Raw genomic sequence first — 24,545 nt, forward strand, 5'->3', positions numbered from 1 at the left:
TTAATGGTGGGGAAATAGGGACAGGCTGGTAAAAGGGTACAAACTTTTCAGCTATAAGATGAATGAGGTTTGAGACTTCCCCCGACGGTTCAGTGGTTAAGACTCTGTGCTTCCCATGCAGGGGGCACGGGTTCAATCCCTGGTGACAGAACTAAGATCCCATGTGCCATGTGGAATGGCCCCCAAAACAGATGGATCAGGTCTGAGGATCTAATGTAAAACATGGTGACTGTAGTCAATAACTCTGTAGTGTATTGTTGAAATTTGTGAAGAGAATAGAACCCTCAGAAGATAAATATGTGTGGTGATGGATGTGTTAATTAACCAGATGGGGGGAATCCATAACAATGTGTATGTCTATCAAACCATCGTGATATATGCTTAAGCTATCGTCAGGTTTTGTTACTGGCTTATTCAACTTCAGTGTTGAATAAGCCAATCAATATATAAAATTGGTTTCCGAGGAAAATGAGATTTGACTTTTGAATAGGTTTTGGGGGTTATCTGGGGCCCTACTTGCCAGCACCATGGGCTGGCCTCATTGGAGCTGACCCTGCTCCTGATCTTGGCAAGGCCTTTGGCCACGTCTCACCATCGGCGAATCAGGCCTTTACCCTTTCTCTGTTGCAGTGCCCTGGTTTCCAAGAACCATTCAGGAACTCGACAACTTTGCCAATCAGATTCTCAGCTACGGAGCCGAGCTGGACGCAGATCACCCGGTGAGCCCGCGGCCCCGCCCACGAGGCGCCCTGAGTTCCTCCCTCCACCGGCTCCGCCCCGTTTGGAGCAGTGTGTCTTTGCCTGTAGCACAAACATGTACTGAGTGTCTACTTAGACATCATCATTATCATGGTTATCTTTGAAGCAAATACAGATCACCCTCCAGACACTATTATTTATTTATCATATATGTATGTAAGGGATGTGTATCCACACATGCACAGAAACACACATGCACATAGGTAAATCACCTTTATTTCTGATTTGGTCCTACCACAGAGGTGTACATCAAGTGCTTGGGCAACACTCAACTACTAACAACTCCACCAGGTACAGTGGGGCAGTGGGGAGTGGTGACCTGGAACTGGATTTCAAAGCCTGAGAACAAGATGCTCGTCATATAAGGAGCCAAGAGGCTCTATGAGCCAAGGGGATAGCGTATGCAAAGGCCCAGAGTCCTGAAAGTGTCTGGAATATTTGGACATGAATCTGAGTAAACTCCAGGAAATGGTAAAAGACAGGGGAGCCTGGCATGCTGACGTCCACGGGGTGCCAAGAGTCGGAAACAACTCAGTTATTGAACAACAGCAGCAGGATTTGGCGAATGGCTGGGTTGAGGTGTTAGGCGTGAGAGTGTCAGGAGGTGAAGCTGGGCAGTGGGTTATGGTCAGATTTTAAAAGACCTGATGTGTCAGACAGAGCATGTGACTGTATCCTGTGTCCACTAGTATTTTTAAGTAGAGGACCAGGGTTGGAGTCTTATTCTCCTTTTTAGGGCAGAGGACTCTAGAAGGAGCAGCCTGGAGGTGAGAAATGCCATCTTCATGTTGCCTGTCATTTGTTTTCCAACCAGGCAAATGGTTTCTCAATCCTTAAATGACTTGGAGGCTGTCTTCATTGGCAATGGTTACTATAACTCGCTTAGAGCCTCAGCATTTTATCAGGACTCTGTTTTCTTCTCCGTCTCAGCTATGTGGTCTTTACAGCTGAGCGGGTTGTGAACTTTCTCTTCACAAAGGCTCTTTTCAGTAAGCAAAGCTGATGTTCCCATTATACAGACAGAGTCACCGAGTCACAACAAGAGTAAATGACTTTCCTAAGTCATCCTAAACTTTGGATTCTTCCATTGTTCCATCTGTGCTCATAGTACCTGAGGACAGAAGTCTAACCAGTGTCAGAAATTCAGGCCCTTTCACAGAGACAGAGCAAGCTATGTGGGCAGGCTAGCCTTTTAAAATATGAACAGTTGTTGCTTGTTCCAGTGCAGATAGTAAACCCCTTAGAGTGGACTCAAAAGTGCCGAAAAGCATGAGGAAGAATACGAAGATCATCCCTAATCTGTTATTTCTCTTTTTTCTCTTGGTTCTATTCTGCATTTTTTTTTCAGCACGGAGAAAGTGTTTTATAAGCTGAAGCAAAAGTGAATTTCCCCCAGCTCCTATACTTCAAAACAAAAAAATCACCTATTATACTGTCCAAAATCATCAATATTTTATTAATTTATTTATTTAGACACACATGACATTTCCCAGGTGGTGCAGCGGTAAAGATTCTGCCTGCCAAATGCAGGAGATGCAGGAGACTTGGGTTCAATCCCTGGGTCCGGACAATCCCTGACAGTAGGAAATGACAACCGACTCCAGTATTCTTACCTGGGAAATCCCTTGGACAGAGGAGCCTGGTGGGCTACTGTCTGTGGGTCACAAAGAGTCAGACACGACTGAGCATGCACACACACAGCATGAATATACATATTTTAAGTCAGTGTACTAACCCTCCCCCAACAGGAAGCTTGTAGGAGGTTTCATTATTTTAGGATAATTCGGCAGTGAATCCTCCTGCCTGTGCATCTTCATGTGAACTTCCCAGAGCTTCTTTGATTCTTGTGAAATTATTTAAGAACAGAAACTGGATTTCGGGCTCCTCATATCTATGACTTAAACACTTGCTCCCTGCAAAAGCTAGAGGTAAAGTTGCAGCATTTGGAATCTCATCCCATCTTCCTGGGTAGAAAGGGCTGAGTGGAACCCGGGGAAGGGGGGGCACAGAAGGAGATGCTCTACATGCCCTGTGACAAGTCTAGGGCAGACCCACTTTGCCTCCTGCCCAGGGAGATGAGCATCTCCAAATACTCCGTTTCTCAGAAATGCTGTCCGGCCACCCTGAGCCGGTCCCTGGGATGCTTTCCCCTCTCCCCAAGCTCCCCACCTCCCGCCGGGCTCTGTGTCCCTTCCGTCGGCCACGTGCTGGCTCCCTCGGAGCAGCGGGGAAGAGGCCAGTCCTCAGAAACGGCCCGTTCCCGCTCCTTACCCTCGTGTCTCCTCAGAGGCGGTCGGGGCGGGTCTTAACACTCCCTGGAATTCATTTTCTTTACAGACCCAGCCTGTGTCTTTGGCTCCCTGGCCTCTTCGTGTCATGCTTTTTACCATAAAAATACGATTTGTCAGGTACACGGTCCCCCTGGCGAGGAGGCCAGGCTCTCTGTGTTCCTTTCTGTGACTTCTCATCAGATCCGGGGAACTCGCGGGCCAAGGACAGAGTAACCCCTCCAGGGTGCTTCCCCGCAGGGCCTGGCCTCGCCGCGGGGAGTGGCTCGGGTGTTCTTCCCGAAAGGACCCTCTGTCCCTCCCGGTCCCCCTGGTGTTCAGGCTGACCCTCTGCCCTTGGCAGGGCGCCCTGACGCCTGGCCCAGCTTCTCACTTCAGGGCCTTCAAAACAGCCCCTTTGAGAAAGGAGGCCAAGGAAGACTTGTTCCCGAATGCAGGGTAGAGGGCACCTGCCTCTCGGCGTCGGCCAGGCGGGACTGGGGAAGGGGCCAGCTCACCTGCCTTCTTCTCCCGGCTCTCTCCCGCCTCCCCCACCACCCTCCTTCCCTCCACAAACATTGATTAAGCAAATAATATTCACAGCTGATGTTTCTCCAGTGAGGACTGCATGCCAGACACTGTGCTGAGTGCTTTACCCGCATGTTCAAAATTTCAGTGTTATAACCTCCCTGGGAGGATTGGATTTTCTCATTTTCAGACGTGACAGCTCAGACCAGAGGGCTGTCTGGCCTCACATGTATGTGGACTGCGTCCCAGGCTGTGTAGAGGAAAGAGGGTGGAAATGATTAGTGAGACCTGGTTCCTCCTGCCTTCCACAGGCCTTCGGTCGTGGGTAGAGCGGGGAGGGGTGTCCAATCTTCCCAAACAGATGCCAGAGGGGGCTAGGATACAGTCTGCCAGGCGGAATTCAAATGGGTCTAGTTTTTGTTTTTTAGATCATTAATTAATTTGATCGCTTTGGGTCTTGTGAGGTCTAGTGCCCTGACCAGGGATCGAACTGAGAGGCCCCCTGCATTGGGAACATGGAGTCTTAGCCACTGGGTCACCAGGGAAGTCTCCCAGATGGGTCTGTTTGATCCCCGTTTCTAAAATGGGCTCTCCTTCCTCTGACGTCTCCCAGCCTCTGTGCTCCTGTCCATGTCATTTCATTTCCCTGGGTTATTTTTTCTTATCCTCTTACTTCTTTGCCTGCTGGCAAACCTGTCTTTTCATCTTTTAAAGCCCAGCTCACATATCTTGGCTTCCCTAAAGCCTTCCTCCTGACCTCTTTCTCCTGGTCAAGTTTTTCATACTGATGCTGCAGAACTGTGTGCACTGGGTTTTATACTTTGAACACAGTGTTAGCTTGAAATAAATTCATTGCCTAGTTCTCAAATTGTAGTCTTTGAAAAAAATTCTCATGATCAAGGGATGAAGTCTGTATTCTAGACTCTCATTTTAAGCATCTTTAAGTTCCATTATCTCACTAGAGGCTTTGGAAAATCCTATAAAAATGAAACCCATTCAACCTAATGTTCCTTAAATTTATTTACCCATGGAACCCCCTTTTCATGGAATACCTAGCAACACTATCTTGACTGGTAGTGTTCCATGAAACATAGTTTGAGTAATATTTGGTAAAATCATAACACACAAAGTACATGATTAAACATCAGGTTTAAAGAGTCAGATAGTACATACTATCAGTTCTAAGGTCCCTGTGGACTAGAATGGTTTGGGAGGACTTGTGGAAAGAGGGAGATCTGAGGTGAGCCCTCTAGTATCAAGGTCAATAGTTGTTGTTCAGTTGCTAAGTTGTGTCTGACTCTTTGCAACCCCATGGACTGCAGCGCACCAGGCTTCCCTGTCTTTCACTCTCCCCTGGAGTTTGCTCAGATTCATGTCCATTGAGTCCGTGATGCCATCCAACCATCTCATCCTCTGCTGCCCTCTTCTCCTCCTGCCTTCAATCTTTCCCAGCCTCAGGGTCTTTTCCAGTGAGTCGGCCCTTCCCATCCGGTGACCAAAGTATTGATCAATAGGGCCAAATGCTTTTCAAACAACCCCCAAATCTCTATGAATTAACCCAGTAAAAGTTCATTTCCAGTGTAGGTCAAAAGGGAAATTTCCTCCCACAGTCCTACAGAGAACAAGTCTCCTTCGATCTAGTGGTGGCACCGTCATCTGGATCCTGGGAGCCGTCTCCATCCTGCCAGGCATGGGAGAATTGCTCCTGGGAGGTTGTTATGGTCCAGGATGAAAGGTGACTCACATCTCTTCACTTCAGTTCCACTGCCTGCAGCTCAGTCATAGGGTTGCTGCTCCCTGAAAAAAAGACCAGGAACAGTGGTTTAGCAATGCTGTCTGAAAGCAAGAGGGCTCAGATCTTGGGGACCACCAGCAGCCTCTGCCACACAGATCCTAACCCCACAGATCCCTCTTCCAGTTTTCCTGGCACCTGTGCCTGCTTCTAAACTGAAGGTCTGCATGAGGGGAGGCTCTCTGGTGGGGAAAACATTAGCCGATACAACTGCTTTCCTGTGTCTCTTTCTACTTCTTGATTTAAATCTCTCAAATTGCTTTTCAATCTTTCCAGAACATAGATGCTGAGTTTCCCTGCTCTCCAAGAAGAGCCTTGCTCTTTCCTGAAAGCAGGACTATCTTTCCAATACTTCTCTTTCCCTTTTCCTTTGCCCATCCAACCTTCTCCACCCCAGGGTCCTGTCAAGATCTGTTCTAAGGATTAGTCAGAGAGTTGAGTCATCAAAGACTCCTTGTGCTTCTACTAAGCTGCTCTGTCAAAGCATAACTTTTAAAAAGTTAAAAACAACTGTCATATAGGTAGATAGTGAGCATCTCTCCAAGATCTATGGACTCTGGAGTAAGGAAAACAATAAGATGACAAGGACAGTGCAAAGGAAGATAAGAGATGAAAACATACATGGTCACTGAAAAATGGGATGCTGGAATGAGGTTACAAAGATGGGTACATGTGATTAATGTCCTATAAAACAACAGAGTCACGACCACGAGTGTTTTCTATTGGACAGAAGTCATCTGCAACTTGATCATAAAATAAATGTTTTGCTACTTACTAATCTTCTGTAAGGGCTTCCCTGGTGACTCAGCGGTAAATAGTCTGCCTGCAATTCCAGAGACAAAGGTTTGATCCCCTGGTCAGGAAGATCCCCTGGAGGAGGGCTTGGCAACCTCCTCTAACCTTCTTGACTGGAAAATCCCATGTAAGAGAGGGACCTGGCAGGCTGCATTCCACAGGGTCGCAAACAGTCAGACATGACTGAAGTGACTTAGCACTCACTCAGTCTTTCTATAAGTCAACCCTGCTGAAGCAAAATCATACTGTTCAACACCCCAAGTAAAAAAAATTGCTGAGATTAAGGTGAGAGATTCCAGGTGGACTGCGGGTGATGTTACAACTTTGCATCCTGTAGACTTCTCTCACCATCTTCCCATCCACTATGCCTCTCTTCCGCCTCCCCCCACCACTCCTTCACCAACAATATATTTTCCTGTCAAAATATACTTGGTTACATGCAGTGCAACCAAAATTGCTGCTATTAGCTTAATTGAGACAGGGTGATTATAAATAAATTATATGCAGTCCTACCAAAATTGCTGCTATTAGTCTAAATTGAGATGGGATGATTAGTCATCACCAACTGTAGCTTAATTCAGAGTGTCTTCCGTGTGGTCACAGGGCCCTGTGGCCACCTGGCAGCCAGGGGATGCAAGGCCAAATGCCTGAGAGGTGGGCTCCAAGGCTGCAGATCTCTTTTGCTGGTAACAGAACAGAAGGCTGTGCTGCCTAGTTGGCAGAGTTCCTTTGTACATTGATAATGAACTCCTAAGAAACTTGAAGTTGGAAAAGGCCATAGTTAGAAAACTTCCCATATAGAAAATCTTTATAAAATAATAGTATACATAATTATATAAATGACATATAATAGCATATAAAATATTATGCAATATAAAATATAATCATATTATATTTGGATGTGTTGATATAGCTCACTGTATCAATCTTCTGTCCATTCCCATAGTGATTTGAGTTGGGTTTTTAATATTATTTTCCTTTTTTTCTAATTATAAAAGGGGTAGAGATAAATTGGGCTTCCCCAGTGGCTCAGCAGTAAAGAATTCGCCTGCAGTGTAGGAGACGCTGGTTCAATCCCTGGGTCGGGAAGATCCCCTGGAGGAGGGCATGGCAACCCACTCCAGTGTCCTTGCCTGGTGAATCCTGCAGACAGAGCCTGGTGGGCTATAGCCCATATGGTTGCAAAGAGTTGGACACAACTGAAGTGACTGAGCATTCATGCCAAGAGAAATTTTCAAGCTGGGATTAACATATGTTGTAGTTTAGTCACTACATTGCGTCCAGCTCTTTTGTGATGACCTGTCTCTTTTGTGACTGTAGCCCACCAATCTCCTCTGTCCATGTGATTTCCCAGGCAACTGGAGTGGTTGCCATTTCCTTCTCCATGGGATCTTCCTGACCCAGGGATTGAACCTGTGTCTCCTGCATTGGCAGGCAGATTCTTTACCACTGAGCCACCAGAGATTGATATATACACATTGCTATATATAAAATAGATGGGCTTCCCTGGTGACTCAGAGGTTAAAGCGTCTGCCTCTAATGCAGGAGACCTGGGTTCGATCCCTGGGTCGGGAAGATCCCCTGGAGAAGGAAATGGCAACCTGCTTCAGTATTCTTGCCTGGAGAATCCCATGGATGGAGGAGCCCGGTAGGCTACAATCCACAGGTCGCAAAAAGTCGGACACAACAGAGTGACTTCACTCACTCACTCACCCACTATATAGCACAGGAAACTATACTTAATATTTTATAATAACCTATAAGGGGAAAATCTGAAAAAGATATATGTATGTATATATATTCAGTTATACATATATATAAATGTATAACTGAATCACTGTGTGCATACCTGAAATTAACATGATATTGTAAATCAATTATACTTCAAATAAATAAATAAAAATGAAACAATAAAATAAACCCAACTGCAAAAAAAAAAAAAAAAAAAGGAGGGAAAAAGAAACCCACATTCACAGTAAAAAAAAATACTGTGTATTTTTACACATTAAAAATACATTTAGAAGCCTAAATGGCACGGAAGGATAAGAGTTCCCATCTCATACCCTTGATTGGATTTGGATGTATTCATTCTATCATTGTTTTTATTCTATTTAAATAATCCCTCTGACATAGTTCTACCTACTGGAGATACAATTTTATGTTAAGCTTTTATTTTTTTTTATTGGTGGAAAAATCTGGAAACTACCTAGACAAAATACATTGAAGGTGAAAGAAAAATGAGCCAAATGGTAAGAGAAATTGTCATGGGCATCCCATTCTGGAGACAGCATAATAAGGTGGAAATCCACCAGTTAAGCGAATTTGAATTCTTCACTCCTCTCCCTGGGTAACTATCTCAGACTTCAAACCACATCTCACCACCTGGCTAGGACCAGAAAACCCAGGTGGAAATGCTGTTTCATGCAGTTAAGGGCCCCTCGGCAAATGGCTCTATGGGCTTCACTTTCTGTATATCTACATCAAAATATAAAAATAGATATTCTCCAAGGCAACTTTACAAGTGCAAATGCTATGCTTTGTATTTAGGGACTGGGCAAAGCCATGACCATTAAATAGGACTCGTAGTGAGGATGACTGTAAGTCAAGCATTAATGACTGACAACGTTAAGGTTAAATTTTGAGTCTAAGTGTGGAGATATATTCTTCATTTAGCCCAGTAGATGGGTTCCTCAAAGTGTTTGTTAGCGCTGCTTGGAGATAAAATGATAGAGCCCAATTTTCTTTAATTTATTTTTATTTATTTACTTTTGGACACACCACAGGGCATGTGGGACCTTCCCTGACGGGGGACTGAGCCCACGGCCCCCGCACTGAGAGTGTGGAGTCTTAACCAGCGCACTGCCAGGGAAGACCAATAGTGTCCAGTTTTCTTACTGTGTTGTCCCAAAGCAACTTACTTTCATCCAGAAGAACTGGGTCCAGCAGTAGTTTTAGGTTTTCAGATTCCTAAGCTTTCCTGCCTGTAGTTAATGATTTAAAATCATTCAGTGCTTGAGGGAAAACACTATAGTTATACATTGTAAAAACTATGTTATGGATAACTGAACAATTATCCAAGCTGAATAATTGCTTAATTTGGGATTTAGTTTTGGAGTAAAAAACTAAATAATATGGAAATTTTACTTTCCTTTTTTCAGTGTGAAACATTTAGATTTTTCTTTTTCTCAAAAAAATATAAATATCCAAGGAAACAAACTAGGGAACTCCTTTCTCCCCTTCCTTCCTCTCCCCCGCTATTTTATCCCTCCCTCCCCCTTATCCTTTTCTTCCTTCTCTACTTTAACAAGTGTTGGTGGTTCTTTCCATATGCCAACCAGACTCTATATGCTATGGATACTCAGGTGAAACTACATTATATACACGGACCCCTGGTTCTTTGGAATTGCTGGTGGAGTTGGGTTTTATAAAACAAATGAACACAATAACCAACCAACCAATCAAGTGAAGCAGAAAACAATATCTGAAAGTCAGGGTGTACTTATCCTTTAAAAAGAATCTTTAAATATTACTCTCCATGGCATTAACCTTTGTTGTTGATTCATTAATGCCTTGGTTTGGAGGGATGGTGGGACACAGAAATTGCAAGCTAAAGTGTTGGAGGGCATGGTCTATTGGTAGATGCTTGGAGGGAACAAAGCAAGTCCTAGAGTGATGGCACCGGTCATCTTGTTTAACTAAAATACAGATTACAATCACATTTTTTTGGAAAATGGCCTTTTTTCTAGCTTTTTTGAAATATAATTGACATATAGCATCATGTAAGTTTGGACTTACAACATGCTGATTTGATATGTGTGTATATTGTAAAAATGATTGCCATATGTGATTACTATATATGTTATAATGTTAGTTAACACCTCTATCTTCTCACATAATTACCATACTTTTCCTGTGGTGAAAACATTTAAGATCTACTCTCTTATCACCCTTCAAGTATAAAGCGTAGTATTTTAACTATAGTCATCATCCTGTATGTTAGATCCCTAGAACTTGTTCATCTTGTAACTTGAAGTTTGACCCTTTAATCAATATCTCCCTGTTTCTCCCACTCTCCACCCTCTGGCAACCACCAGTCTACTTTCTGCCTATGAATTTGGCCTTTTTAGATTCCACATATAAGTGATGTCATACAGTACTTGGTCTTTCTCTAACTTATTTCACTTAGTAAAATGCTCTCAAGTTCCACCATGTTGTCAGAAGGTTTTTCCTTCTCTTTTATGGATGAACAATATCCCATTGTATATATGTACCACATTATCCATTTATCTGTCAGCGAACACTTGGTTTATTTCTGTATCTTGACTGTTTGAATGGGGATGCAGTGGTCATAGAGGTGCAGGTACCTCTCTAAGAGTGATTTTATTTCCTTTGGATATATACGTACAAACAGGATTGCTGGATCATGTGGTAGTTCTATTTTTAACTTTTTGAGGAACCTCCGTACTGTTTTCCAAAGTAGTTATACCAATTTACATTCCCATCAATAGTACACAAAGGGTTCCTTTTCTCCACATTCTTGCCGACACTCCTCTTTTTGATAATAGCTATTCTAACAGATATGAAGTGATAGCTCATTGTGATTTTAGTTTCATCTTACTGATGATTAGTGATGTTGAGCATCTCTTCATGTACCTGTTGGCCATTTGTATGTCTTCTTTGGAAAAATGCCTATTCTGATCCTCTGCCTATTTTTAAATCAGACTATTTGATTTTTGTCTATTGAGTTGTTTGAGTTTCTTGTATATTTTGGATATTAATTTCTTAGCTGATGAAGAGTTTGCAAATATTTTCTCCTATTTTATTGATTGCCTTTTCATTTGGTTAATTGTTCCTTTTGCTGTGCAGAAGCTTTTCTGTTTGATGCAGTCCCACTTATTTACTTTTGCTTTTGTTGCTTGTGCTTTTGGTGTCATATTAAAAAAATTCATTTTCTAGGCCAAGATCAAGGAGCAATCCTGAGAAAGAACAAAGCTAGAGGAATTACATGCATGCCCTGATTTCAAGCTATATTACAAAGCTATAGCAATCAAGACATTTTAGTATGGGCATAAAAACAGACAGATGAACTAATGGAACCGATTAAGAGCCTGGAAATCGACTCATGCACATATAGTCAACTAGTATTTGATAAGGGAGTGAAGAATACTCAATGGGGAAAGGATAGTGTCTTCCATAGATGGTGCTGGGAAAACTGGATATTCATATGCAAAAGAATGAAATTAGACCCCTGTCTTACACCACTCAAAAAATAAACTTGAAATGCATTAAATTAAGACCTGAAATGATGAAACTCCAAGAAGAAAACATAAGGAAAATGTCCTTTTAACCAATTGGGATCATCTCCAACTCTAGGATGTGACCTTCCCCAACCCCCAGCACTGAAAGATACTCTTGGCTTCTTTTCACTCAGAAATGTTTACAAATAGTTGGGGAAAGGCTGCCTCCAGGTCAGCCTCAGAGGAGAGACTACTATCATCCTTTTTATGCCCTGGGGCAGAATCTTAGTTAGTCAGGCCCCTGCCAAGTTGTAAAGGCTGACATTTCCTGAAGTGAAGTAAAACTAGTATGGAGCTGAGTGATTCAAATCCTAATTTATCTTTACTGGATTGCTCTTCTCTGAACCACCATTTATTCTGGAAAGAAAGGGATCATCACACTGGTTTACCTTACCTGTTTCTTGTGAGAGTTACAAGTTCCTAGCATGCACAGACTGACACATAATAGACACTGAATAAATGGTATTTTTAAAAATTGCAATACCAGTAAGCATTTACCTGTTAGTCTATCAAGAAGTTAGGAGGCAGTGCTGGACTCATACCATTGGTCAAGAGTTGAGTGGCTATTGTATATCTTCTTCATAGACATTTATCCTAAGAACTCTGCCTAATTCAGCACATTTATAGATTTGAAATGCTATAGATGAGATTTCTTTAAAACCCAGACACCATTTGCGCTTAGGAATCCTAAGGCAGAGCTCACATTGCATTGAAAGTGTGGCTAGTAATGTGTCACTCATGATATCTTGTGGGACAATTTGTGCTCAGATTAACTGAGACTTTATTTTCAGAGTATAATCAGGGGAAGGCAAAATGAACTGTCAGTGGTCAAAGGCCCCCATTCATAGCATGTGTAGATAGGCCAGGTTTCAAAGCCTAAAGAAATTAAGTGTCTCCTTTCTTCCTAGGGATTTAAAGATCCTGTATACCGAGCAAGACGGAAGCAATTCGCTGACATTGCCTACAACTATAGACAGTAAGTCTGCTCTGCATGTTGGTGGGGGATGGAGAGAAGACCATACTCTCCTTTGCCCAAAGCTGGAAAATACCAGCTTGGAGAATTCTTTCGTCTGTGCATGTTTGTGTATGTTTAAACCCTCCCTTTAGTAACACACATTAAAAAAGTCACCAATAAAACAATATTAACCCCTGCACCAGGGCCCAGCTCTCTCTCTCAAGCTTTGTTGTGTAAAAACGCAGTGACGTTTGACATAATTATGACAGGCCTCAGTCCTGAATAAAAGAGCCTCTGGTGTTTCTGCATTAAACCCGGAAGAAGGAGAAAGAAGTATTTACATTCAAGGAGTTGGCTGCTTTACTGAATTAGTGAATCATTGGAGGTTTCAGGAGAGCCAAGCCTCAGGGTTCTACTTTTATCTCATCTGACCCAGATTGCGAAGAGCAATTTTAGAATGAGTTTATTTTTTTCTCTCTGGGATTCCGCCAGATTTTAGCCAGAGGAAAATGCAAATATCAAATGTTATTTGGGAAGAGAATTGTTTTGCTATTTTGAGTTCTTGGGAACTACAGAAATGCTCCCATGAGAAACTTAGTGTTTGGGGACCTGAGCTCCATTCCTGAGTTAAGGGTGTGGGAAAAGGCGTGCTCAAGAAGAAACATACAGGCTTTAGAACACTGAGGTGATGGGACTTTAACAGCTTTTCTAGAATATGGGGGAGATAAAGGAGACACTCACACTCTGTACACAGAATAAAAACGACCTTCACAAGGGAAAGGCTTCCAGAGAAAATGAGAAAATTCCTTTATCTGAATGAGTCCTGGTAGTAGAAGGATCCAGAACAGTGCTGACCTTAGTCATGTCTAGACCCAGCTGGACTTTGGCTTGTGGCGAGCAGGAATCACAGAATGTGGTGACCTCTCTCCCCTGTCCCATCATGGTCAGGTGGGCACATCAGGTACAGACAAGAGCCCTTCTTCAGATAGTCAATAATAATAGGTCATGTTTAATCTCTTTGCTATGTCCGAGGCTTTGTTAAATGCTTAACATACATAATTCCATTTAGTCTTAATAATAACTCCCCATTTTTCAGATGGAAAAACTAAAGCTTTAGAACAGCCCACTAAATAACTTGCCAAAGTCATAGAACTGGAAGGTGGCAGAGACTGGTTTTGAACTCAGGCTTTTTTAACCACAAAGTCATTCTCAACCACTTCCTTGAGTGTCTGGGGACTCTTCAAGTCACGAGACTGTGCTTCTCCAGATGTCCCAAGAGTTGCTTATGGGGTGCATTCACTTCTTCTTGGCTGTTGGGACTTGAGGGGGAGAAACTCAAACTACCTCTTTTCCATAAAAATGTTATACCTGGTGAAGAAGTATGGAATTGGTTGAATGCCTCATGATTCTGGATGGTCATGAGTTAAATTGGCTACTGAAAACCATCCAGAGATAGCTGGTACTCAAAGGCACACCAGATATTTTCAGGCAGTTTTGCACCTCATGTTCAGTTCAGTTCAGTTCAGTCACTTAGTCGTGTCCAACTCTTTGTGACCCATGAACCGCAGCACACCAGGCCTCCCTGTCCATCACCAACTCCCAGAGTCTACCCAAACCCATGTCCATTGAGTCAGTGATGTCATCCAACCATCTCATCCTCTGTCATCCCCTTCTCTTCCTGCCCTCACTCTTTCCTAGCATCAGGGTCTTTTCAAATGAGTCAGCTCTTCGCATGAGGTGGCCAAAGTAATGGAGTTTCAGCTTCAACATCAGTCCTTCCAATGAACACCCAGGACTGATCTCCTTTAGGATGGACTGGTTGGATCTCCTTGCAGTCCAAGGGACTCTCAAGAGTCTTCTCCAACACCACAGTTCAAGAGTATCAGTTCTTCAGTGCTCAGCTTTCTTTATAGTCCAACTCTCACATCCATACATGACCACTGGAAAAACCATAACCTTGACTAGATGGACCTTTGTGGACAAAGTAATGTCTCTGCTTTTTAATATGCTATCTAGGTGGTCATAACTTTCCTTCCAAGGAGTAAGCGTCTTTTAATTTCATGGCTGCCGTCATCATCTGCAGTGATTTTGGAGCCCCCCAAAAATAAAGTCAGTCACTGTTTCCACTGTTTCCCCATCCGTTTGCCATGAAGTGATGTGACCAGATGCCATGATCTTAGTTTTCTGAATGTTGAGCTTTAACCCAACTTTTTCACTCTCCTCTTTCACTTTCGTCAAGAGGCTCTTTAGTTCTTCTTCACTTTCTGCCATAAGGGTGATGTCATCTGCATATCTGAGGTTATTGCTATTTCTCCCAGCAATCTTGATTCCAGCTTGTGCTTCCTCCAGCCCAGCATTTCTCATGATGTACTCTGCATACAAGTTATATAAGCAGGGTGAAGATATACAGCCTTGATGTACTCCTTTTCCTATTTGGAACCAGTCTGTTGTTCCATGTCCAGTTCTAACTGTTGCTTCCTGACCTGCATACAGGTTTCTCAAGAGGCAGGTCAGGTGGTCTGGTATTCCCATCTCTTTCAGAAGTTTCCACAATTTATTGTGATCCACACAGTCAAAGGCTTTGGCATAGTCAATAAAGCAGAAATAGATGTTTTTCTGGAACTCTCTTGCTTTTTTGATGATCCAGCAGATGTTGGCAATTTGATCTCTGGTTCCTCTGCCTTTTCTAAAACCAGCTTGAACATCTGGAAGTTCATGGTTCACGTATTGCTGAAGCCTAGTTTGGAGAATTTTGAGCATTACTTTACTAGCGTGGGAGATGAGTGTAATTGTGCGGTAGTTTGAGCATTCTTTGGGATTAGAATGAAAACTGACCTTTTCCAGTCCTGTGGCCACTACTGAGTTTTCCAAATTTGCTGACATATTGAGTGCAGCACTTTCACAGCATCATCTTTTAGGATTTAGTGTAGTGAAATTCACTTCATGTAGTGAATTCACCTCATGTAGTGAAGTGAAATTAAAAGACACTTGCTCTTTGTAAGAAAAGATATGACAAACCTAGAAACATATTAAAAGATAGAGAGATTGCTTTACTGACAAAGGTCCATCTAGTCAAAGCTATGGTTTTTCCATTAGTCAAGTATGGATGTGAGAGTTGGACCGTAAAGAATACTGAGCACTGAAGAACTGATGCTTCTGAACTGTAGTGTTAGAAAAGACTCGTGAGAGTCTCTTGGATAACAAGGAGATACAACCAGTCCATCCTAAAGGAAATCAGTCCTGAATAGTCATTGGAAGGACTGATGCTGAAGCTGAAACTCCAGTACTTTGGAAAAGACCCTGATGCAGGGAAAGATTGAAGGCAGGAAGAGAAGGGGACAACAGAGGGTGAGATGGCTGGATGGCATCACTGACAGGATGGACAGGAGTTTGAGCAAGCTCCAGGAGTTGGTGATGGCCAGGGAAGTCTGGCATGCCCCAGTCCATGGGGTCGCAAAGAGTTGGATATGACTGAATGACTGAACTGAATAGTGAAGTGAAAGTCGCTCAGCTGTGTCCAACTCTTTGCGACCCCATGAACCTGCCAGTCTCCTCTGTTCATGGAATTCTCCAGGCAAGAATGCTGGAGTGGTTTTCCATTCCCTTCTCCAGGGGATCTTCCCAACCCAGGGATCGAACCCAAGTCTCCCACATTGCAGGCAGATTCTTTACCAGCTGAGCTACCAGGGAATCACCTCGTATAGATGAACCCCAAATGGTTAAGTGATGTACTGAAGGTCATGTGTCTCATTAGGGACTGAACTTGTCCTCCAATTTAAAGCCTGTTTCTGACCTCATCTCCGCTCATCTCTTTTGAGCTTCTGATGCTGTTTTCCATCCCTTCCTTCTTTGCTTTTGTCTTTTATCTCAGCATCTGTTACAGTTGACTCTCATTCTTTGAAAGTTACTTGCTTACACTGATTTGAGACCCCCGCAAACTCAGGGCATTCCCACTCTGATCTCCAGATATGTGCAGAGCAAGGAAAAATGCGAGTCTCCTGATGCACCGGTTTCCAACTGAGGTCAAACAAGGCAACACTGCCTTCTTGTTTCGGCTTTTCTACTGTAAACATGTGTTTCTTTTGCGGTCTCTTCAGAATCATGTTTGTTGACTTTTTGTTCTTTTGGTTGGTAATTTTGTTGTTTAAAATGGCCCTCCAGCATAGAGCTGAAAGTCTGTCTCGTGGTCTTGAGTACAGGATGGCTCTGACATGCCTAATGGGGAAAATGTGTGTTCGATATGCTTCCTTCAGTCCTGGGCTGTAGTGCTGCTGGCTGTGAGTTCAGTGTGAATGAATCAACCATATACATTAAGTAAGGTGTCTTTAAACAAAGCCACACGCGAGACAAGGTTGGGATTATGAGTTGAAAGTGTGATCTGGGTCCTGCATTTCACGTAGGAGCAGCGGTTCAGTGTTCACTCACTCAGAGTTCACGGTGTCTTGATGGAGCAGAACTGCTGTCAATAAGGAGAATAAACTGTGTTCTACTCTCTGCAGGTTTCCCTCCTTCCTCTTTCAGGCTTCATCTCAGTCTCCTCTGGCCTCCTCCTCCTACCCCAGAAATCATCATGCCTTTCAAGACCCAGTTTTGACCCTCTTCCTTGGGTTCTGCCAGCCTCCATGCCAACAGCCCCACATTCTGGCCTGTAACACCTTCCCAGTCATCCTCCCACATGGAGGTCAAAATCCTGCCCCTTGAGTCATAGACTCACGGGATCAGTTGATCCAGTGTGTTTACTCTGTTCCGGGACACATGCCAAGAGCAAGACCAACAAACTCCATGTCCTCTGGGAATGATTGAGAAAGACAGACAATGACAAAAAGAACAATAAATGCAATCAGTATGACCAAAGTCAAAACACGGTGTCACGAGGCCATATAATTGGGAACTTTAATTCTGACTGGGGGGATTGGTTAGAGGAAGTGACATTTAGACTGGGAACAGAAGATGGAGTAGGAGTTTATCAGCCCAAGAGAATGAGGAAAGTGAACAGGAGGGCAGGTGTGGTTAGAAACAGGGCTTTTGTTCTAAGATGTATATTTGGGTCCAGAACTGAGTTACTGGAGGCAGTCAGGAAGCAGCTAAACCCTGTCAGCAACCTCTTCTTGGCCCACCCACCATGTGATGCTCTAGCTCCTCCCTAAGAATATTTACCAAAAGTCTTAAAACATCAGTTTGAAGAGGTACTGTCAAATTACTCTTGTGTTTAGGGGCACCAAATTATTTGCCTTGGTAATGATTACATGTATGGGGACTTGGTGTAAAGTAAGACTGAGTGAGGAAGCTGATAACTTTCCTGGACTATAGGTGCTGGACTATCTTGAATGCCATCTTTGGTTGGTGCAATAATTCAAAATCAGTATCTTCTCCTTAAAATATGTTTTTTTTTTTTTTTTGAAAAGAGATCCCGATTGGCTGAAATCTTATTTCAAGCTCAATTGATAATTTTTATTTCAAGCCAAATTAATAATTTTCCTCAAATTCTTGGTTTATTTTACTTCATGAGATGATAGTTTGATAAGATAATTAATGATATATTCAAAGACTGAGGATCTTGTGGAACCTAGGTCTCTTGGTGGAAGTAGAAGATGGAAGCAAATGTGCAGAATTTAATTCCTAAGTAGACCATGGATGGACAGAGGAGCCTAGCAAGGTCACATGATTTAGTGATTAAACAGCAATAAATATTCCCAGAACATCATGGGTGCTCAATAAATATTTGTTGAATGAATGCATGAACCTAGGAGATCCTATGACAGTAAAGATTCAAAGTACCAAGTCACAGATGGAGCTAGGGGGTTGTGTCTAGACCCACTTAGAAGGCAGCTGCTGTAGTTTGATTATGTTTCTGGGGTGGGGCTTAGACTTTAGAATTTTATCAAAGAATATGCTAAAGGGACTGTAAGAATTTTTATCTTTTAGCCACAACTGAACTGAAACAAAAGGGGTGTTTCATTGGCTCCTCTAAGTGCAAAGTGTAAAGAGAATAGTTGAGGTGGATCTAGGACTCTGCATCTCGTTCTCCTTCCTTCCCCCTGACTCTGGTGTCATCTGTAGTGACCTTGCTCTGAGGCACTGGCCTCTTCTCTCTCGGAAGTGGACCCAGCCCCTCTAGGCTGACACCACAATCTGGCTAGAGGTTCTCTCTTTTCAACAGAATCAACAAAAGTTCTTTCACTGAGTCTCATTGACTCTATCAGGAAATGGGCCCGTCTCTCAGCCAATCGCTGTGGCCAGGGAAATGAGACACTCTAATTGGCCAGGCCTGGTCACATGCCCACCTCTGAAGGTAGGAGGGGTGGAGTCTCCTCTTACTTGAACCTGCAGACTGAGAGGGGAGAAGGGGGCTTTACTGCAAGAATGGGAATGGGTATGGAACCCTGGAACAGCAAATGTCAACCCAGGGGATATCTCATTGCCTAGTATGTTACAATCTCTTGAGAATGTGTTGTTGTTATAGCAGAGACTTTGCTTTCTAAATGAGAATCTGTTATGTTGATAATTTCCAACTATCCAATGGGACTGTTAGGTACTTTATACATAGCATTTCACTTACCTTTCCACCATACCCTTCAAAGAGTTACTTGTTATTAGCCCATGTCTGGCTGTAGAGGCTCAAAGAGGTTTACTAAATTGCCTGAGGCCACTCAGCCAGTGGCAGAGCAAAGCTGTCTACTTACCTCGGTCCCTTTCCAAAGCCCATTCTTTCCCTTCATCAGCGCTTAACCCTGAAACAATGGTGCCTCTATAGCCAGGTCTTACGTGGTGTTCTTTTCACAGTTCCTACGCCATTATAGACCCTCTGGGCTTTTCATTCTTAAGCAAAAATTGGTCTTTTCCCCCTACCCGCTGCCCATCACTCCATGAAACATAACAGTGACTTTGTTTTAATGTCTTTGGAAGAGCTACAACTCTGAAAGGGCAAGAGGGACCTAGTTTGGAGCCTGAAGATGATCCATAATTATAAGGTAAACAGTCTTGCCTTGTCCCAGACACTGTGTACCCTGTTAGGAAACAGGCCGGCAGCCCAGAGAACAGTCACGGGTCTTTGAAGTCAAGCTTTGTTTGGTTTTCGTTTTTTGCTGTTCAGAACACAGCTCACTCTTAGCTGGTTTTCAAAAGGACCTTTTGAACTAATGAAACTCAGATAATAGAGTGTCACCTGGGAGTATATTGGAATCCAGAAGCCTGGGCTCTCCCCTGCCCCACGGGTTCAGGATATGAGGTCCAACATATGTACTCCATAGTTTTGTTTCATCATAGCAACAGATGCTGGGTAAGCAGATCTTATACCTAGCATGCATTTAAATATCCTTATAGCATCCTGGGGGCAGAAATACCAAATCCATCAAGTTTATGCCCACTCAACAAGGGATCTCAAACTCATGGTGCATATAGTAAATCCACTTGAGCCCACAGGTATGGTTGCTTTAGTTGACAATACAAAACATTACTGTTTTGCTTGAGCTTGGATGCGTTTGTTCAGAAGAGGGTGTATTCTTCACTTGTCTCAGCCCCCACCCTCCTGTTATCTATCCCTGCTACTTTACACATTTATGTTATAGGCTTCTGAAGGTAAGTGCATTTCCACACTGGGTAAAGAGTAGGAGATAGGAGAACAGAAAAGCCCAGTGGTTTCCCAAAATGAGAAGAAATCCTTGGTGCAGTGGGTAAGGTTGCAAGCTTCTGTCCTTGCTTAACCAAGTCACGTGAATGTTTCCTATGTCAAGAAGTGGAATTTTCCTCTTTCAAATAACTTATGAAATAGGAAATCCATTGTCATCTGGGGTGGCAGCTCACAGACTCTGGACCCATGGACTCAGAGCTCCAGAGAAGGAGCTCTGCCCAAGCTCCTTCACCCTCTCCTCTGCACCTGCCCTGCTGCTGACAAATATTTCATCTCTGTTTCCTAGCGGGCAGCCCATTCCTCAAGTGGAATACACAGACGAAGAAAAGAAAACATGGGGGACGGTGTTCAGGACCCTGAAGTCCTTGTATAAGACCCATGCTTGCTATGAGCACAACCACATTTTCCCCCTTCTGGAAAAGTATTGCGGCTTCCGCGAAGATAATATTCCCCAGCTCGAAGAGGTTTCTCAGTTTCTGCAGAGTAAGTGCATATCTGGGTCAAAAGGTCGGGGGCTGGGGATGGAAAGGGGCAGAGAAGGAAATTTAGGCAAGTGTGAGTATGTGCATGCTGATCCCAGGAAAATGATTATTTCACTGCTGGGCTCTGCCTCTCCGCCAGGCCCCACCAGTAGAACACTGTCACCCAAGAAAAGGCATCTGGTGTGGATTTTGCCATGCCTATATCCCTGAAAGGATTTTTTAATACTCAAAGCCCAAGGTACCTAGTCAGGGTTCTCCCCGCGGCTCCTGCTATATTATGAGTTGGCTGCAGTGTGCATTTGTGTAAGACATGCACTATTTGTGCCAAGAGATCTGAGCCCTAAGTCTATGCATCTGGTCTCTGGAATCTTGTTTTGATCCTCTCTAGTTGGGAGAACCTTCCTGAGTTTAGTCATTTGTCAAATGGAGACCATCCACCATTTAGTCTTTCTCATAGGGAAACTATGAGAATGAAATAAAATATTGAACGTGAACACTTAGCGCTCATGTATAGTAGGTGCTCATTGAGTTTGGGCTGCACTGGAATCTGAGTAGGTAAACAGGTGATCGAACTGACCTGCCCATCATTTCAGGGGAGAAAAGTATTTTCCTTTCTGCCAGGAGCTGTTGACTCAGCAAAACCGAGATAGACAGTCAACACGTGTTAAACACCTACCATGTGCTAGGTAAAATGTGGGAAATTAGGGAGTCAGACCACAGGGTTGTAGAAGGAAGAGTTTTCTATGCCTCTGAGCTATGCAGAGACGGTGTGGCCAGCTCTGGGGAAGGAAGTCAGGGAAGCTTCCTGATAGGGAGGGAAGTGGGAGCTGGACTAGATGGGGAGTGAGTTGGATGACCTTTTGAATCCCTTCTATTTAGGGTCTTTACTATTCAGATAAAGAGAGGAGCAGGCTCAAGCAAAATGGACTTCAACCTGAGGGTCTAAGACACAGAAGCCAAGGGACAAAGGAATCTTAAAGATATTCTTTGGCTAATTACTTGTGTTGCTATGGCCAATAACAAGAAGAATACAATAGTAATACTAGTAGGTGTGTGTGTGTGTGCGCACGTGCTCAGTCGTGTTTGACTCTTTTGCAACCCCAAAGACTGTAGCCCACCAGGCTGCTCTGTCCATGGAATTTTCCAAGCAAGAATACTGGAGTGGGTTGCCATTTCCTCCTCCGGGGGATCTTCCTGACCCAGGGATTGAACCCATGTCTCCTGCATTGGCAGCTGGATTCTTTACCACTGTGCCACCAATTGGTGGGGTGGCAGGTAGGGGTGGGAGAGAAGTGTGTGCTAAGTCGTTCTAGTTGTGTCTGAGTTTTTGCAGCCCCATGGGCTATAGCCCGCCAGGCTCCTCTGTCCATGGGATTCTCCAGGCAAGAACACTGGAATGGGTTGCCATGCCGTCCTCCAGGGGATCTTCCCGACCCGGGGATTGAACCTGGATCTTCAGCACTGCAGGTGAATTCTTTACCATCTGAGCAACCAGGGAAACCAGTGGACTATATACTGCGCCAGTGCCTAGGAGAGAATTGCAGTTCAATTCAGTCGCTCAGTCGTGTCTGACTCTTTGTGACCCCATGGACTGCAGCACGCCAGTCTTCCCTGTCCATCACCACCTCCTGGGTTTGCTGAAACTCCTGTCCATTGATTCGGTGATGCCATCCAACCATCTCATCCTCTGTTGTCCCCTTCTCCTCCCGCCTTCAATCTTTCCCAGCATCAGGGTCTTTTCTAGTGAGTCAGTTCTTCACATCAGGTGGCCAAAGTACTGGAGTTTCAGCTTCAGCATCAGTCCTTCCAATGAATATCTGGGCCTGATTTCCTTTAGGATGGACTGGTTGGATCTCCTTGCAGTCCAAGGGACTCTCAAGAGTCTTCTCCAACACCACAGTTCAAAAGCATCAATTCTTCAGCACTCAGCTTTCTTTACAGTCCAGCTCTCACATCCATACACGACTACTGGAAAAATCATAACTTTGACTAGATAGGCCTTTGTTGGCAAAGTAATGTCTCTGCTTTTTATTATGCTGTCTAGGTCGGTCATAGCTTTTCTTCCAAGGAACAAGTGTCTTTTAACTTCATGGCTGCAGTCACCATCTGCAGTGATTTTAGAGCCCAAGAAAATAGTCTCTCACTGTTTCCATTGTTGCCATCTATTTGCCATGAAGCGATGGGACCAGATGCCCATTGGAGAAGACAGTGGCAAACTACTTCAGAATTCTTGCCTTGAGAACCCCATGAGCAGTAGAAGAGAAGCATCGAGTAGCGATTATAGAAGCAAACTCTGAAGTCAGAGTGCTGGTAGCTATGCCCTTGGGCAGAGCTTTAATCACTGCGTCTTCTCAGCTCCCCCATCTGTAAAGTGCAGAGAATAAGAGCTCTACCTCCTAGAGTTACCATGAGGATTAATTCATGTATGTAAACTGCTTAAACCTGTGTCTGACACATGGTGGGTATTATACAGTGTTAACTATTACTATCATGATCATGGTTGTTACCATTCTCCTTTCAAGTCTGAAATTAGGGAGCCTGAGACACAGATACAAGAGCCAGAGGATGGGTGATCAAAATGTCAGCTTTATTACCGATAGAAGCTGCTTCAAGAACGTGGTATAGATGTGTAGGCAAAATGGACTTTTTAATGTTTCACCCCTGGATTAGGTAAGCTAACTTGCCAATTAATTCACGGACACAGTATCTAGTCCATTGGCTGGCCAAGAGCAGACCAGAATGTGTTCCTGTGTGGACAGTCAAGAGAGAAAGGGCAGAGAGGGTTAAGTTGAGAATATTCATTTCCTCTTCTCAAATCCTCAGTCAGAGAAGTCACTGTTCCTCATGGGGTGGACCTATATGTGCTATATGGAAAGCACTGCAGAAAAGCTAGAAGTGCTCCTTTCATATTCTTCCCTCCTGGGAAGTGGAATGAAAATTCCCTGCTACTCTAGAAACCTGAGAAGTGAGGAATAAATGTTCCACCCTAACGAACAATAATGAAAGTTTCAATTGATTGGAAGTTTCCATGTGCCAGGCTCTAAGTCTGTTATACTTCTTAGCTCTTCTGATTCTCAGAATAATCCTAAGAAATATCTCCCCACATTTTGCACATGAGACAACTGAGGCTCAGAGAGGTGAAGTTACCTGACCCAGATCACCCAGCTAGAAAGTACTTAGGGCATAGATTTGAAGTCAGGTCTGCTGGGCGTCAGCGTCCGGGCTCTTGGACGGTTGAATGTACTGCTTTCCTCCCCAGCCGTCTTCAGGCCCCTCCAGGTCCCTGTGACGGGCTCTGAGTTTTCTTTCTCCTTTGCTTCCCAGGTTGCACTGGTTTCCGCCTCCGACCAGTGGCTGGCCTGCTTTCTTCTCGGGATTTCTTGGGCGGCCTGGCTTTCCGAGTCTTCCACTGCACTCAGTACATCAGACATGGGTCTAAGCCCATGTATACACCAGAACCGTGAGTACTGTCCTTTTGCTATCAGCTTCCAGCCACAATGAGTTCCATCTCACCCGGCTCCCGGAACAAGGCTGGGACCCACTGTGGGCTGGTCCACAGGACTCATTGCCTGCGTTGTTTGATGATAGTGCAACAAGGGAATATCATCTCTTCTGGGGATTTCCCTCATCCAAATAGACTGTACTGATTGGAGATTTAGGCATCTTCTGAATCAAAGGTTCAGATGAGAGAATGAGAGTTCACATTCAAATTCCAAAGAGATTGTAGAAAAGTCAGAGCTAGAAATGCCAAACTGGAATAGGAACAAGTGACACCCAGGCTGTCTCAACACTTCCTAATTCCTGTATCACATCTAGATGATTCTCATCTCTCTTTGCCTAGCTTGGGTCTCAGCTGAAGATACAGAATGTCTGGCCACTATGCTGCTTATTTTTGCATGTAGCCATATCCTTAGTCAGCTAGAACTGAAGTAGTTTATGTGAACAGTCAGCAGGATACCCCAAATGATCTTTCCCAGCCTGCAAAATTCATTACTAGAAATCAGAAAAGACCTATTCCTAGTAAACCTGACACCTAGAGT

General features: G+C 43.8%; 1 protein-coding gene across 1 annotated transcript in view; it reads left to right on the forward strand.

Moving 5' to 3' along the window:
- Nucleotides 1–24,545, forward strand: part of PAH (phenylalanine hydroxylase) — a 78,542-nt gene that overhangs the window by 39,692 nt on the left and 14,305 nt on the right. Inside the window, exons 4-7 of the mRNA XM_043882169.1 lie at nt 631–719; nt 12,347–12,414; nt 20,310–20,506; nt 23,830–23,965. Coding sequence (XP_043738104.1) covers nt 631–719; nt 12,347–12,414; nt 20,310–20,506; nt 23,830–23,965 — 490 coding nt within the window. The remainder of the gene's footprint in view (nt 1–630; nt 720–12,346; nt 12,415–20,309; nt 20,507–23,829; nt 23,966–24,545) is intronic.

This window comes from Cervus elaphus, chromosome 22 (assembly GCF_910594005.1).
Source record: "Cervus elaphus chromosome 22, mCerEla1.1, whole genome shotgun sequence".
Taxonomy (NCBI): domain Eukaryota; kingdom Metazoa; phylum Chordata; class Mammalia; order Artiodactyla; family Cervidae; genus Cervus; species Cervus elaphus.